This window comes from Paroedura picta, chromosome 1 (assembly GCF_049243985.1).
Source record: "Paroedura picta isolate Pp20150507F chromosome 1, Ppicta_v3.0, whole genome shotgun sequence".
Taxonomy (NCBI): domain Eukaryota; kingdom Metazoa; phylum Chordata; class Lepidosauria; order Squamata; family Gekkonidae; genus Paroedura; species Paroedura picta.
Window position 1 is genome coordinate 79,810,837 of NC_135369.1, and position 18,008 is coordinate 79,828,844.

The window sequence follows — 18,008 nt, forward strand, 5'->3', positions numbered from 1 at the left end:
ATTTATTTTGATATTAGTTTCCTGTCACATAGTAGAATCTATTCCTAAAATGGATAGTATTGATTGTATGTATCTGAAAGAAAGGGGCAGTAGCTACTGAGTATGACAGAATATCCCCATGAGAAGGGAAGTAAATAGCATACACGAGCTGTTTAGGTGGTAGATACATAAATATAATCCTTTCAAAGACGAACATACTGCAGATTGTTGAAGGCATAAAATAAGAAAAGATAATTTTATTTGCCCAGTGGGTAAGCTTAATACAATACAGGATGGCATCTCTTGCTAGTCCTGGTTCTGGTAAAAGTCTGCAAAAACAAATCTAAAACATGACTCATTGTTTAATGCAGGGGTAGTCAAACTGTGGCTCTCCAGATGTCCATGGACTACAATTCCCATGAGCCCCTGCCATAGTTCGCTGGCAGAGGCTCATGGGAATTGCAGTCCATGGACATCTGGAGGGCCACAGTTTGACTACCCTTGGTTTAATGCTTTTTAACTCAGATCCGCCATTATGTTTCTTTCTCTTTAATGGTCAATATCTTGGATAGTTATGATTAAATATTACATTATATCTAGACATTAACATTTTGCTTATATTCAGATTGCCTTGTTAATTTAATTTCTAATCTTTTAAAAATCTAATTTAAACATTAATAACATTCTTAAAAATCATAAATCTTCGAACATCTTAATTATCACAATTCATTGGCTTTCCCATTAAGCAGATGCTGTGGACTAATATTTTTTCCATCTCTACCTCTTATCATTTTTAAAGATAAATAAAGCTCCAGTTCAGAGGGAGAAATCGCTTTGCTGAAGATGTAAACAGATTTGTGTACTTGTATAGGGAAATAGATGCCATTGAACTAAATCACACTGTCTGCATTAAGGTTACATTCTTTAAGTCGGGGACAATGGGTGCATGTTTGTAAAGCACATGTAAATGGCAGTAGTAAGCCAACAAACCAGTGTTTAGGGATTTTGTATATGGCTTCTGTATTTGCATAGAGGAGTTCTTATTCCAGCATGTTCCTTTTGTTTGTTAACCAGAGGCGATTTGATTTTAAATTGCATACTGTTAGGGGTTTTTTTTTTAGATGTGGTAAGTAAATAACCTAAGGCATTAGAGCAGGGGTAGTCAAACTGCGTCCCTCCAGATGTCCATGGACTACAATTCACAGAAGCTCCTGCCAGCATTCGCTGGCAGGGGCTTCTGGGAATTGTAGTCCATGGACATCTGGAGGGACGCAGTTTGATTACCCCTGCATTAGAGGCTAACACTCTGATCCTGAAGCTGTTTCTTTGAAGTGAGTCCCATTTTGTTTCAGTGGCTAGAGTTTCGAAGTAATTTGGAAACACCAGGTACAAAATGCCATAGCTGAATTATTACTATGAGCTTGCTAGATAGTGCATATAGCACCCACTCTAATGCTTGCCCATCAGTTACTGGGTTCATTTCAAAGTACAGACATGAGCCCTGCATAGTATTGGATTGTTATATCTATGACTGTCTCTTGCTATGCTGCACCATGCACTGGGAACTTCACTGCCCCAGCTCCTGTGCAGGAGCACAAATCGGGGGCAGATGAGGCACACCAGGCCAAATGCTCCCCCCGTGTGGGTGCAAGAAGAAATGAAGCAACCTGCCACAACTAAAACTCCAGCCTGCAGCCCAGCATGAAACCTCCAGTGCGTAAACGGTCCTTAACAGCTTTGCTTATCTGAGCAGGGTCTTTTGCAGGTTCAGCCCTATAAGTGGGCAAAATCAGCAACTGCCTGTACACATTCATTTTCTGATCTGGCACCCACCTGGTGCCTGCCTAAAATAGTTATGAAAGGCTCCCATGCTTCTCTTGCTGCAACCTATGGAAAATGTAGTTGTTCAGGAGAACATTTTTTAAAATGAAGGTAATAAGATAAGACTAAGAAGGTAAAGGTATCCCCTGTGCAAGCACCGGGTCATGTCTGACCCTTGGGGTGACGCCCTCTAGCGTTTTCATGGCAGACTCAATACGGGGTGGTTTGCCAGTGCCTTCCCCAGTCATTACCGTTTACCCCCCAGCAAGCTGGGTACTCATTTTACCAACCTCGGAAGGATGGAAGGCTGAGTCAACCTAGAGCCGGCTGCTGGGGTTGAACTCCCATCCTTTTGGGCAGACAGCTTCAGACAGCATGTCTGCTGCCTTACCACTCTGCACCACAAGAGGCTCTTAAGATAAGACTACAGTATAACAAAATTGTTCAGAAAGGTCCATTTATAAAAGATCTATGAATGCGAACTATAACTGTATAGTGTGGTGTGTTCTGTTTTGCTGTATGTATTATTCTGCTGTCATGCCTTTTTTTTACTTACCTAATACTATTTTCTGCATTTTCAATCATCTGATGCTGAATTCTTTATGCCTTATTCCAGATTGCTGTAATCCTATATTGATTGCACTAAATTATACTGTATAAACTACTTGAGTCTTAGCGAGAAAGACAGACTATAAATAATAAAAATTATTTCTGTGTAGTTTATATGTTGGAATTAATTTTTAAATAATTGTTTCTTTTTAAATGTATATTGATTTTTCCCAATAGCAGGTTAAAACATAGATGGATATCTGCACCCGCCTCATGATTTGAATGTCTATCAAGAACTCTAAAATTGGATGGATTAGGTTTCTTTCCCCAAAATAAACATGTGATTCCAACCTGCATTATATAAGTTACTGATAGGTTACTGAAAGCACTACTGACTAGCAGTAATTTCTGTGTTTTCACAGTTGATGCAGTTCTGCATTGTGCTTCTCTATAATGTGCTATTATGCCTTCAAATGATAGAATACCAGAACCTGAAAGCAAGTGTCTGCCATCCCTATATTTCACTATGAAAACACATTTGCCTTCATATCATATTGTTGTAGTATGCTTTGTAAAAAATCTTCAGGAGAAAAGATATCAACTTGTCCCCTTATTTTTTCTACCCATATAATGCTAGTGTATTTAATATGGTCTAAATTCTGGTATAAGCTTGTAGTTAAACAGTCCTAATACTCTGTACCATAAGGATAATTATATTTTAAAATATTTGCTTTGATGCTTATAATATACTATGTAATAATACTATACTAATACTGTCATTTTGAATAATATGATCAAAACCAAACTTGTTGTGCATGAGTGAGATAATAGCACGTTTGAGGCTTGCCTTACTTCTAACAGTGGAATCCTATATAGTTAATCTAAACCCAATGAGTTTAGATTAGTGTAGCCATAGGGTTGCACTATGAGTAAGCAATCTTAAGCACGTCTACTCAAATTCCTACTCAAGTCTATTCAGTGGGAATTTATTTCAGGAAAATGATCTTAGATATACACTAGTAGTGTTCTAAGAATTTCTGTTATACCTTGATAAAATATGTCTTCCCCAGCATCCTGTTGCATCTTTACAATTTATCTCTCCTGGAAGAGAGAGATAGTTACAAGTAATTATGTCATAGTAAAAGAACAATGTTTGAGTTTCGTAGGAACTTTAAGACTAGCAAAGTTTTATTCAAGGTGTAAACTTTTCTGTGCATAGCTGATTTCCTCAGACACATGGAAAGTGTGCTGCACACATGAAAGCTTAAATACCTTGAATAAAACTTAAATAAAAAATAAAGGTGCCCATGGACTCAAACTTTGTTCTGCTGCTTCAGATCAACATGATTACCCACCTGAATCTGTGCTACTAAGTGCCAGCAATGAATACTTACTGACAGTATTGTGTTAATTTGTTAAAATATTATCTAATTTTCTGCTTGACATATGTTTGCTTAACTACTGTGTATGTTGACTAGTTGGAATACTTTAGGATTATCAGTTAGCAGTTAGGGATTACTCTCATATTTCAAGCAGACAATCTGAGCCAGGTGCTGATTTTTAAAAAGCCCAAAAAACGGACAGTGAGTCTTCAATTACAGTGCTTTCCATAAAGTCCAGATTTACTGCTGTTGTTGTTGTTAAGTGCGAAGTCGTGTCCGACCCATTGCGACCCCATGGACAATGATCCTCCAGGCCTTCCTGTCCTCTACCATTCCTCGAAGTCCATTTAAGTTTGCACCAACTGCTTCAGTCACTCCATCCAGTCACCTCATTCTCTCTCATCCCCTTCTTCTTTTGCCCTCAATCGCTCCCAGCATTAGGCTCTTCTCCAGGGAGTCCTTCCTTCTCATGAGGTGGCCAAAGTAGTTGAGTTTCATCTTCAGGATATGGCCTTCTAAGGAGCAGTCTGGGCTGATCTCCTCTAGGACTGACCGGTTTGTTCGCCTTGCAGTCCAAGAGACTCGCAAGAGTCTTCTCCAGCACCAGAGTTCAAAAGCCTCAATTCTTTGACGCTCGGCCTTCCTTATGGTCCAACTTTCGCAGCCATACATTGCAACTGGGAATACCATAGCCTTGACTAAACGCACTTTTGTTGGCAGGGTGATGTCTCTGCTTTTTAGGATGCTGTCTAGATTTGCCATAGCTTTCCTCCCCAGGAGCAAGCATCTTTTAATTTCTTTGCTGCAGTCCCCATCGGCAGTGATCTTGGAGCCCAGGAAAATAAAATCTGTCACTACCTCCATTTCTTCCCCATCTATTTGCCAGGAATTAAGAGGGCCGGATGCCATGATCTTAGTTTTCTTGATGTTGAGTTTCAAGCCAACTTTTGCACTCTCCTCCTTCACCTGCATCAACAGGCTCTTTAGTTCCTCTTCACTTTCTGCCATTAGAGTGGTATCATCTGCATATCTGAGGTTGTTGATATTTCTCCCTGCAATCTTGATCCCAATTTGTGACTCATCACCTTTCTCATGATGTGCTCTGCATACAAGTTAAATAGGCAAGGTGACAGTATACCAATCAGTGATTCCATGCTCGGTTCTTACTGTTGCTTCCTGACCTGCATATAGGTTTCTCAAGAGACAGATAAAATGCTCTGGTATTCCCATATCTTTTAAAACTTGCCACAATTTGTTGTGCTCCACACAATCAAAGGCTTTAGCATAGTTAACGAAGCAGAAATAGATGTTTTTCTGGAACTCCCTTTCTCCATGATCCAGCGTATGTTGGCAATTTGATCTCTAGTACCTCTGCCTCTTCGAAATCCTGCCTGAACTTCTAGAAATTCTCGGTCCACATATTGCTGGAGCCTAGCTTGTAGGATTTTGAGCATATCTTTGTTAGCATGAGAAACGAGTGCAATGGTGCGGTAGTTTGAACATTCTTTGGCATTGCCCTTCTTTGGGATTGGAATGTAAACTGACCTTTTCCAATCCTGTGGCCACTGTTGAGTTTTCCACATCTGCTGGCATATTGAGTGTAGCACTTTTACTGCATCGTCTTTTAAGATTTTGAATAGTTCAACTGGAATGCTGTCACCTCCACTAGTTTTATTGTTGCTCAGTCTTCCTAAGGCCCATTTGACTTCACATTCCAGGATGTCTGGCTTCAGGTCAGTGACTACCCTCTCGTGGCTATCAGGGACATTAAGCTCGCTCTTGTATAGTTCTTCTGTATAATTTTGCCACCTTTTAAAAATCTCTTCTGCTTCTGTTAGGTCCCTACCATTTTGGTCCTTTATCATACCCATCTTTGCATGAAACGTTCTTCATATCTACAATTTTTTGAAGAGATCTCTGTTCCTCCCTATTCTATTGTTTTTTTCTATTTGTCTGCACTGTTCATTTAAGAAGGCATTCTTATATCTTCTAGTTATTCTCTGGAATTCAGCATTCAGTTGGGTGTATCTTTTTCTTTCTTCCTTGCCTTTCACTTCCATTCTCTCATTAGCTATTTATAAAGCTTCCTCAGACAGCCATTTTGCTTCTTGCTCTTGTATAGTTCTTCTGTATAATTTTGCCACCTTTTTAAAATCTCTTCTGCTTCTGTTAGGTTCCTACCATTTTGGTCCTTTATCATACCCATCTTTGCATGAAATGTTCTCTTCATAGCTCCAGTTTTCTTGAAGAGATCTCTGTTCCTCCCTATTCTATTGTTTTCTTCTATTTGTTTGCACTGTTCATTTAAGAAGGCATTCCTTAAATCTATTTGTCACCTCTACTGTGTATTTGTCATGGATATGAGTGCTTTTCTGATGTGGGGAGAGGAAGGATAGGTGATTATAAACTGCTTTGAGATTTCTTAGGGTAGTAGATAGCACAGTATAAAAAGCAGCTCTTTTTAGCAGTCTTTAAAATGTCTATCAAAAGGGGCAGCTAAGGTCCCAGTGATTAGTGTTGTCATTTTGTAATAGATTTTGATGGGTTCTCTTCTTAAAATCATAGAGTTAGAATTTACCTCCAGGGTAATCTAGTCCAATCCCCAGCACAATGCAGGAACTCACAATTACCTGCCTATCCACAGTGATGCCTATTTCATTCTCAAGTGATCCTCCCCCAGCAAAAATCTCCAGAATCCAGCCTTGCCTCAAGGAAATTCACCTACCATCCTGATTCATCTTAATCAGGCCTGGAATATGAATGAAGAATCTTGATTGTTGGCATACACGATCTGTTAACATTCCCGTGATAACTTTCTGAGACAGATTGGATTGAATAATGGTGATTGGTTTATGGTTGTTCAATAAATCTTTCTGGTGAAGTAGAGGTTTGAACTCTAGCCTCCCTGATATTAGTCCAATTCTCATACTGGTTCAAACATAAGGAGTATGATTGGAAAAGGTCAGTTTACATTCATTGTTCATTGTTTTTGATGTTTTTATTTTGTGTGCTGCTTTTAAAATTGGTTATTAACTGCCCTGAGCCAACCAGGGAAGGGCAGGATAAAAATAGTAGTAATAATAATTATTTATTGATCAAATAGCCAAGTTATATCTAATTTTTTAATTAACTGGTTAGGGATCTTAAGTATGTCAGCGTTTTATCTTTTGAATATTGGTGGAATTAATGTTCAAATTAAAGCTGAAAGCTAGACATGATTTAGATATAGCTATGCATTTCTCATTAACAGTAAGAAATACTCATATTGCTACCCTGTCCTTTACTCCAATGATAGCTTTGGAAGGAAGAACCTAGCTTTCTTTTTACGTTCAAAGTAATCATGGAGAGGAAGGATTTAGAGGCAGTGTGATGAAAGGTATGTTGTCTGTGACTATGTGTTTTAGTTTGGAAATACTCAACTAAAAGTCCTATCCCATTCTTTGGGGTATTCTTGGATGGTAGGCAGGAGATTCCTCTCTAGGATTTTGTTACATACTTACATCTACTCTGGCTCTCTTGCACTTTCTATTTTTGTGTCCTGTATACCAAGGACCTTTTTTTACTAATAGGTAAAATGATACTGGAGATTGAAACCCCTTTCCAGAGGTAGAATGCCTGTACTGTTTAACTAGCTTCTAAGACTTCAGCAGAAATACAGATTGCTAGATTAGGTTACTGCCAGTAAGGATGAAACTCTGCTGTTTTATTCCACTGAACAATATTCTGGTTCATTTGCAAACTTCACAAACATTTTTGTAATACACTTTAGGAATTTCCAGTTAATTCTTCAATATTCGTCAAAAATAATGTGTTAATTGAATGTTCAGTGGTGTCTCATAAGCACTGACATTCACAGCAGTTTAGAAGTGGTGTTACAAAAGTCTCCAGGGCACGCAGTCTCTAATTTCTGGAAGTGAAAGATAACTTGCTGGCTTGAAAGCAGAGGACAACTAACGAGTGTTCCTTTATTTGTTATTTATTTATTTAAAACATCTTAGGCAAGTGAATGAGGGAACGGTACTGACTATGCTAAAGAAATTAACTGGAAATCTGACTAAACTGCTAAAAGAAATAGTTGATTTTATGAGCAGGGGAAGCTAGCCTGTTACCCTGAAACTTAATACAATGAGCCAAATTTCCAGTTTATCTACGTAATACTTTGTGAAACATAAGTAAGTTTTTCTTCTTACATATTCCACAAAGTGTAACACAAATAGAACTGATAGTATGGCTCATTTTTTTGTGCTAGTGACTTGTACAGATATTTAAAATGTGAAGGTGAATGCAATATAAAAATCATTTTTAACAGGCAAATTAAATGGAAACCAAAACAAGTTTTTTTAAAAAACAAAAACACATCACATGAAAATGTTCTGCTTACAACTTCATGACGTTTTGCTTGATGTGTGATGTTAGCTCCGACATTTATTTGGATCTTTCCTTCTTGAGTACCTGTAGCTAGAATCTGTGGTCAACAAAATCTTTGGATCCCTGTGGAGAACAGTATCTAAAAAGCCTGTGTGGACCCTTGCATTTCTCCAGAATGCATAAACACTTCTGTCATTCTCAGATGATTGGATACATCTGTTCTCTGTTCTGTTTTATCCTCACAGTAACCCTGTGTTTTAATTTCCAATGAGTAGCCTTGTTGGTCTGAAGTAGCGCAATTAAATCAGAGTCCAGTAGCACTTTTAAGGTCAACAAAGATTTATTCAAGGCATACACAGTTTACTAATGTAACACAGTGGTCCCCAACCTGCGGGCTGCGGCCAGGTGCCGGGCTGCGAAGGCCATGGCGCCGGGCCGCAGCTCCCTCTTCCCGCCCCCCCTCGCAGCAAAAAACTTCCCAGGCCACAAGCTTGCGGCCCGGGAAGCTTCTTACTGCAGGAGGGGGGGGAGAGGGAATCAGGACCGCGCCCGCGCATTGCGCATGCACGCCGGACCCCACATGCGCCATGCGCGGCCTCAAAAAGGTTGGGGACCACTGATGTAACAGGATTAACTTTTGCTTATATATTCCCACTGTCATGATGGTCAGTTCATAGTTTGAAGAAGAGTGCTTGCACTCGAAAGCTCATGCCTTGAATAAACCTGTGTATTAAGTAACTGAAAGTATGTGACTGGCCCAAAGGCACCAGGCAAGCTTTCATGACAGAGTAGGGATTCAAATGGCAACTTTCAGTTATATTTCATTTACAATGGCTGGTTGTTCACTTCCAGACCCAATTGAAAAGGCTAGTTGTGATCTTTAAAGTCCTAATTTCTCCCCCTCATAGAGGCCTATTTTTGTGTGTTGATTTTTGCTCTGCACAAAAGGTTTCTAAGGTTCTATGTAGATGTCATCACTACCAATACAGGGCACTCCCCTTTGGGTTGATGACAGTCCTGAGGGTGTTTTCCAAGTAACTGATAAATCCAATAGTGACACTGGCCTTCAGTGGGAGAGTGCTGTCACCCTACTGGGGGCATGTTCACCAGTGAGGGTCAATAAGAGGCATGGCACATTGTTAGAAGGAACATAAGGTTTTTAGAGGTTATGGTATACTAGATCTAACACCCATTTTGTTGTTGTTATGTGCGAAGTCGTGTCCGACCCATCGCGACCCCATGGACAATGATCCTCCAGGCCTTCCTGTCCTCTACCATTCCCTGGAGTCCTTTTAAGTTTGCACCTACTGCTTCAGTGACTCAATCCAGCCACCTCATTCTCTGTCGTCCCCTTCTTCTTTTGCCCTCGATCGCTCCCAGCATTAGGCTCTTCTCCAGGGAGTCCTTCCTTCTCATGAGGTGGCCAAAGTATTTGAGTTTCATCTTCAGGATCTGGCCTTCTAAAGAGCAGTCAGGGTTGATCTCCTCTAGGACTGACCGGTTTGTTCGCCTTGCAGTCCAAGGGACTCGCAAGAGTCTTCTCCAGCACCAGAGTTCAAAAGCCTCAATTCTTTGACGCTCGGCCTTCCTTATGGTCCAACTTTCACAGCCATACATTGCAACTGGGAATACCATAGCCTTGACTAAACGCACTTTTGTTGGCAGGGTGATGTCTCTGCTTTTTAGGATGCTGTCTAGATTTGCCATAGCTTTCCTCCCCAGGAGCAAGCGTCTTTTAATTTCTTTGCTGCAGTCCCCATCTGCAGTGATCTTGGAGCCCAGGAAAATAAAATCTGTCACTATCTCCATTTCTTCCCCATCTATTTGCCAGGAATTGAGAGGGCCGGATGCCATGATCTTTGTTTTCTTGATGTTGAGTTTCAAGCCAACTTTTGCACTCTCCTCCTTCACCCGCATCAACAGACTCTTTAGTTCCTCTTCACTTTCTGCCATTAGAGTGGTATCATCTGCGTATCTGAGGTTGTTGATATTTCTCCCTGCGATCTTGATCCCAATTTGTGACTCCTCTAATCCCGCATTTCTCATGATGTGCTCTGCATACAAGTTAAATAGGCAAGGCGACAGTATACAGCCTTGCCGAACTCCTTTCTCAATTTTGAACCAGTCAGTGATTCCATGTTTAGTTCTCACTGTTGCTTCTTGACCTGCATATAAATTTCTCAAGAGACAAATAAGATGCTCTGGTATTCCCATCTCTTTAAGAACTTGCCACAATTTGTTGTGCTCCACACAATCAAAGGCTTTAGCATAGTCAATGAAGCAGAAGTATACGTTCTTCTGGTACTCCCTAGCTTTTTCCATGATCCAGCGTATGTTGGCAATTTGATCTCTAGTTCCTCTGCCTCTTCGAAATCCTGCCTGTACTTCTGGAAGTTCTCGGTCCACATATTGCTGGAGCCTAGCTTGTAGGATTTTGAGCATAACCTTGCTAGCATGAGAAATTAGTGCAATGGTGCGGTAGTTTGAACATTCTTTGGCATTGCCCTTCTTTGGGATTGGAATGTAAACTGACCTTTTCCAATCCTGTGGCCATTGTTGAGTTTTCCAAATTTGCTGGCATATTGAGTGTAGCACTTTTACTGCATCATCCTTTAAGATTTTGAATAGTTCAACTGGAATGCTGTCACCACCACTAGCTTTATTATTGCTCAGACTTCCTAAGGCCCATTTAACTTCACATTCCAGGATGTCTGGCTCCAGGTCAGTAACTACCCCACTGTGGTCATCAGGGATGTTAAGCTCGCTCTTGTATAGTTGTTCTGTATAATTTTGCCACCTTTGTTTAATCTCTTCTGCTTCTGTGAGGTCCCTACCATTTTGGTCCCTTATCATACCCAACTTTGCATGAAACGTTCTCTTCATATCTCCAATTTTCTTGAAAAGATCTCTGGTCCTCCCCATTCTATTGTTTTCTTCTATTTGTTTGCACTGTTCATTTAAGAAGGCATTCTTATCTCTTCTAGCTTTTCTCTGGAATTCTGCATTCAGTTGGGTGTATCTTTCTCTTTCTCCCTTGCCTTTCACTTCCCTTCTCTCCTTAGCTATTTGTAAAGCTTCCTCAGACAGCCATTTTGATTTCTTGCATTTCTTTTTCTTTGGGATGGTTTTAGTTGCTACCTCTTGTACAATGTCGCGAACCTCCGTCCATAGTTCTTCAGGCACTCTGTCTATCAGATCTAATTCCTTAAATCTATTTGTCACCTCTACTGTGTATTCGTTGGGGATATGATTTAGTTCATACCTGAGTGGCCTAGTGCTTTTCCCTACTTTCTTCAATTTAAGCCTAAATTTTGCAACAAGAAGCTCATGATCTGAACCACAATCAGCTCCTGGTCTTGTTTTTATTGACTGGATAGAACTTTTCCATCTTTGGCTGCAGAGCACATAGTCAATCTGATTTCTGTGTTGACCGTCTGGTGATGTCCATGTGTAGAGTCGTCTCTTGGGTTGTTGGAAAAGAGTGTTTGCTATGACCATTGTATTCTCTTGACAAAATTCTACCAGCCTGTGCCCTGCTTCATTTTGTACTCCAAGGCCAAACTTGCCTGTTATCCCAGTTATCTTTTGGTTTCCTACTTTAGCATTCCAATCCCCCATGATGATAAGCACATCATTTTTTGGCGTTGCTTCTAGAAGGTGTTGTAGGGCTTCATAGAATTGATCAACTTCATCCTCTTCAGCAGCAGTGGTTGGGGCATAGACCTGGATCACTGTGATGTTGAATGGTTTGCCTTGGATTCGAACTGAGATCATTCTGTCATTTTGGGGATTGTATCCCAAGACTGCTTTTCCTACTCTCTTATTGATTATGAAGGCTACTCCATTTCTTCTGCGAGATTCTTGTCCACAGTAGTATACCTGGTGGTCATCTGAATTAAATTCACCCATTCCTGTCCATTTTAGTTCACTGATTCCTAAAATGTCGATGTTCAGTCTTGTCATTTCTTGTTTGACCACGTCCAGCTTACCTTGATTCATGGATCTGACGTTCCAGGTTCCTATGGAATAAAAATCTTTACAGCATCGGACTGTCTTTTCGCCACCAGTTACTTCCACAACTGAGCGTCCTTTCGGCTTTGGCCCAGTCGCTTCATTCATTCTGGCGCTACTTGTACTAGCCGTCTGCTCATCCCCAGTAGCATATTGGACACCTTCCGACCTGAGGGGCTCATCTTCCGGCGTCATATCGTTATGCCTATTGGAACTGTCCATAGAGTTTTCATGGCAAAGATACTGGAGTGGTTTGCCATTTCCTTCTCCAGTGGATCACCTTTTGTCAGAGCTCTCAGCTATGACCTGTCCGTCTTGGGTGGCCCTGCACGGTATAGCTCATAGCTTCACTGAACTACGCAAGCCCCCTTGCCACAACAAGGCAGCGATCCTTGAAGGGGGACACCCATTTTATATTTAAGTAAAATGGGCGCTAGATGTCCCCCCCCAGGCCCCAGAAGGCTTCTGCGTAGCCAGGGTGGGCCGCACCATCCGTGGGGCCGCAGAAGCCTTTCTCCTCCTCACCCCTCCATACTGAGGAAGGCTTCTACCGGGGCAGGCTTGGCTTGCTCGAAGTCGGCCTACCTGTCTTCTCTGCTGGCGGCTCCAGAGCGTCCATGAGCTGCGGGGAGCGGAATGGGTACAGCCAGTTGGGGTTGGGGGGAAGGGAACAACGCATGCTCTGTAGCCGGCGCATGTGTGGTCTGTTGTGGTGGGGTGGCCGGGGGGAGGGTGGGGGGAGGAAGCCACGCAAGCAGTGAACTCCGCGCCTGCGTGGTTCAGTCATTTGGCGGTGTAGCAGCTGCATGGGTCACGCGGTCTGGCGGCGCTGCGGGCCGGGGGAGAACGGGCTGGTCATCGAGGGCGTGAGTACGGCCGAGTGAGAGTGTGTCTGGGTGGGTGGTGGGGCAAAGGCTTGTGTTCGGGGGTAGGGTTTTGGGGGTGAAGCGCAGAAGAGTTGGTGGTGCGTGTTGTGGGCGTTGTTGGCGCGGTTGGCGAGGGAGGAGGGCTGGATGTGGGGGAGTGTCTGTCGTCGTCCGCTGGTGGTGGGTGCGGGGAAGGAGGGTCGAAGGGTGAGATGTCGCGAAGGGGAAGCGAAGGGGGGGGTTACCGGTGGGTGGCGGCTGATCGTCATCTGGCAGCGGCGGCAGGGTCCTGGAGGTCGTCGGCGGGTATCTGCTAGCAGGCAGGCGTCCTGGGAGCCGTGGGATCCATTCCCAGCTCCCCGGTCAACTTGGGAGGGTGCGCAGCTGGAAAGCAACAGGGCCTGCTTCTTTCCTGGCAAGTTGGGAGGGTGTGCGGCTGTAAAGGAGCAGGGCCGCTGCGTCTTTGCTGCGGCGGCCCTGCTCCTTTCCCCGCATCGAAGCGCAGTCCATGGTGGCCAAGCAGGCAATGGGGAGGCGTGCTTAGCGTACCTCTGCATTGCCTCCTAGATCCAGGAACGACAGTCGGAGGGGCGAATCAGGAGCCGTAAAGCGGCTTCTGATTCGCCCATCCAAGTTTTTATCCTGGACAGCACCCACCCTAATTCCTCCCAACTTGCTCCTCCCAACTATATTAAAAATACATTTGAGTTTGCCTAGAGCTCTAGAAATTATTAAGGCAGCAAGTCATATATATTTTAGAGTCTGTAGCATTGTCTTTGCATCATCTTTACATCAACCAAACAAATAATGCCATACCCTTTTAAATAAAACTCAACAGCAGTCAAGAACATACTAAAATTGTTTCCATGCAAAGAATAGTTTTCAATTTAGATTCTTGCCTATAAGCTTGCTTGCAAGCCATAGGATGTATATGAGAAAGGAAAGCCAAGTCAGATAAACAGTTGCTCAAATGAGTGTTGGTACATTGAAGAGCATTAAAATCATAGAGTTGGAAGGGGCCATACAGGCCATGTAGTCCAACCCCCTGCTCAACGCAGGATCAGTCCTAAGCATCCTACAGCATCCAAGAAAAGTGTGTATCCAACCTTTGCTTGAAGACTGACAGTGAGGGGGAGCTCACCACCTCCTTAGGCAGCCTATTCCACTGCTGAACTACTCTAACTGTGAAAATATTTTTCCTGATATCTAGCCTATATCATTGTACTTGTAGTTTAAACCCATTACTGCGTGTCCTTTCCTCTGCAGCCAATGGAAACAGCATCCTGCCCTCCTCCAAATGACAACCTTTCAAATACTTAAAGAGGGCTATCATGTCCCCTCTCAACCTCCTTTTCTCTAGGCTGAACATTCCCAAGTCCCTCAACCTATCTTCATAGGGCTTGGTCCCTTGGCCCCAGATCATCCTCGTCGCTCTCCTCTGTACCCTTTCAATTTTATCTACGTCCTTCTTGAAGTGAGGCCTCCAGAACTGCACACAGTACTCCAGGTGTGGTCTGACCAGTGCCATATACAATGGGACTATGACATCTTGTGATTCTGATGTGATGCCCCTGTTGATACAGCCCAAAATGGCATTCGCCTTTTTTACCGCTGCATCACACTGTCTGCTCATGTTTAGTTTACAATCCACAAGTATCCCAAGGTCTCGTTTACAGACAGTGTTACCTAGAAGTGTATCCCCCATCCAGTAGGCATACTTTTCATTTTTCTGACCCAGATGCAGAACTTTACACTTATCTTTATTAAATTGCATCTTGTTCTCATTTGCCCATTTTTCCATTGTGTTCAGATCTCATTGAACTCTGTCTCTATCTTCCGGAGTATTTGCCAGTCTTCCCAATTTGGTGTCATCTACAAACTTGATGAGTAGTCCCTCCACCCCCTCATCTAAATCATTAATAAATATGTTAAAAAGTACTGGACCGAGCACCGAGCCCTGAGGTACCCCGCTACTCACCTCCCTCCAGTCCGATGAAACACCATTGACAACAACTCTTTGAGTGCTGTTCTCTAACCAGTTCCCCATCCACCCAACTATCTGAAAATCCAGATTGCAGTCCTTCAGCTTATCCATCAGAACATCATGGGGAACCTTATCAACCGAATTTTCACGATCCAGCAAACCTGTTACTTAGTCAAAAAAGGAAACCAGGTCTGACAGGACCTGTTGGAGACAAATCCATGCTGACTTCCTTGGCTCACCAAATTGTCCTCCAGATGATTGCAGATTGCTCCCTTTAATATCTGCTCCATTATCTTTCCCACAACAGAGGTCAGACTCACTGGTCTGTAGTTTCGCGGGTCATCCTTCCTCCCTTTTTTGAAGATCGGAATAACATTTGCTCTCTTCCAGTCCTCTGGGACATCTCCAGTCCTTAAAGAGGTCCCAAAGATGATGGACGGAAAGTTCTTTGAGCACTTTCAGGTGCATTTCATCCGGCCCAGGGGATTTGAACTCATCCAGTGCAGCTAAATGCCTCTCGACAACCTCTCTATCCATTTTAACCTTCCACCCAGACCACTATCCTTTGGCTACAGCCATCTCTAGATGTGCCTAGACCCTTTGACCTGTGGGAAAAAACAGATGTAAAATAGGCACTAAGCCTTTCTGCTTTCTTTGCATCCTCCGTTAGAGTTTGTCCATCCGTACCCTACAGTGGGCCTATTGCCTCCTTTACTTTACGTTTGCTCCTCACATAACTGAAAAATCTTTTCTTGTTATAATGGGCTTCCCTGGCCAATCTTAGCTCACTCTCAGCTTTGGCCTTTCTGATGACTGATCTACAGTGCCTAGTAACCTGTAGGTACTCTTCTTTAGAGCTCTGTCCTTCCCTCCATTTCCCGAACATTTTCCTTTTCTTTCTTAGTTCCTCTTGAAGTTCTCTGTTCAAGGTCCTGCCGCTTGGATATTTTCTCAAGCTGCTCACAAAGTGCAGCATCCGCATCCTCTCGTTGGTCAGTCGGTCGGTAGCAGACACCAACCACCACACTGTTTGTTTTCCCCTCGCTTATTTTCACCCGGATGCTTTCCACTGTAGATATGCTCTCCTTCACTAGAATTTCCTGACAGGTAAGCCCTTTCCTCACATACAGTGCCACTCCTCCACTTCTTCGATCTATTCTGTTTTTTCTGAACAGTTCATATCCACCCACCATTACATTCCAGTCATGAGAATCATTCCACCAAGTTTCTGTGATGCCTACTAGATCATACCTTTCCATCAGCATGAGAAGTTCCAGCTCTTCCTTCTTATTGCCCATGTTTCGGGCATTAGTATAAAGGCATCTGAATCCTTTTACTTTTGGTTCCCTATGAGCTGGCCTTGCCAGTTGGGCTGCCCCCCGATCAGTCTCCTTCCTTACACTCCCTATGTTGATCGTCTCCTTCCCCTTGTGGCTTCAGTTTAAAGCTCTCCTGATGAATCTCCGCAGGTTCCTGCCAAACACATTCTTCTCCAGCTTCGATAAGTGTAGTCCATCAGGTGCTAGTAGGCCTTCCTCAAGAAAGCCTATCCCATGGTGCCAGAAACCAAATCTCTCCTGCCGGCACCAACTACGTAGCCACCGATTCACCTCCATTATCTTCCTCTCCCGACGCATTCCTCTTCCCTTGACAGACAAAATTGAAGAGAATACCACTTGTGACCCCATTTGCTTGAGCTTCCTCCCCAGATCTTGATAGTCTTTTTTAATAGGAGCAGTGGTATTCATGGACATGTCATTCGTTCCCACATGGATCATCACAAATGGGTAGCGATCCGTAGTTTGGGCAGCCGTTCTGAAACATCCTTAATTTTCGCCCCTGGCAAGCAGCACACCTCTCAGGTTAGGGGGTCGGGCCCAGCCACATGGTGAACAATTCCTCTTAGCAGGGAGTCTCCAATTACCAGTACTCTCCTTTTTTTTCCTTCTCAACTCCATTTCCTTCTATCCCCGTGGCCTCTTCACTTTTGTCTTAGACTTTGTTTTGGGACCTCTTCCCTTGCACCTCCTCTGCAAGGGCCTGAAATCTATTCTGGAGCTCCAAAGGCCCCGAGAACTGCTCCTCGCTCCACGCCGTTGAGTCTTTTTCCGAACTGTCTGCAGAGGCTCCGTAGTGAGGTCAATCGCCTTATCCTCTTCAGGACTGGTTGTATCCTCTTTATTCCGAGTTGCACAGCTCTGGTTTATGAACTCCTCCCCTTTCTTAATTTGGGTCAGAGTAATAATGATGTCTTCTTATCTCCTAATCCTTTCCTCCAAAAGTCTTACCAGCTTACACTTGGGGCAGATGTAGTCCTTCTGGGAGGAAGGCAATCATGTCACACTCACTGCAGATGATGGGATGAGTGTCCTGGAGGTCCATTGTAACTTCTAGGCAGTGCAACTACTAGGGAAATATAATCTACTGATTCTGATTGCTCGGCCAAGAACCCCAGGCTAAGGGCCGTCTGTCGCCCTTCGGCTCGTGCCAAAGGCTCACGCCTCTGGCGAGGAGCAGCCCTTTTTAATCCTCCCAGCAATCACCTCACCCAGTCACCACAATAGCCTCACCTGGTCAGCAGCAACACTCCCCAGTAGCGCTCTCCACGTGATCTCAGTTGTCTGAGCTTGCAGTTTGCTATTCATACGGCTGAGTTAAGCACTCTTAAATAGGCTTTGATGAAATCTAAACTTGCTAGCCATAAAGGAACAGTTGGGAATGATGTGTCTGAAAGGATCAAGGTATCTAATGTTAGTTCTACATATGTGAGTTCTATATATCTATTTTCAGGAACTTATAAAACAAAATCTTCTCTAACTTGTAGGGAGGCAACAATGCTGGACATACTGTTGTAGTGGATTCTGTGGAATATGACTTTCATCTTTTACCAAGTGGCATCATCAATCCAAAAGTTACTGCATTTATTGGTAAGTGCTATTTTTCAAGATTCTTTGTAGATCTACATTTTAGGACTCCTTGCCCTTGAATCTGAATGAATCATGTCTCATTCTTAGGATCACGGGATTTTTACATGTGGATATCTAATTT

At 43.0% G+C, this 18,008-nt stretch overlaps 1 protein-coding gene across 2 annotated transcripts in view; it reads left to right on the forward strand.

Moving 5' to 3' along the window:
* Positions 1–18,008, forward strand: part of ADSS2 (adenylosuccinate synthase 2) — a 47,868-nt gene that overhangs the window by 5,780 nt on the left and 24,080 nt on the right. For both annotated transcript variants that reach the window (XM_077344506.1, XM_077344496.1), the window contains exon 2: positions 17,785–17,887. In XM_077344506.1, the coding sequence (XP_077200621.1) occupies positions 17,785–17,887 (103 nt within the window). The remainder of the gene's footprint in view (positions 1–17,784; positions 17,888–18,008) is intronic.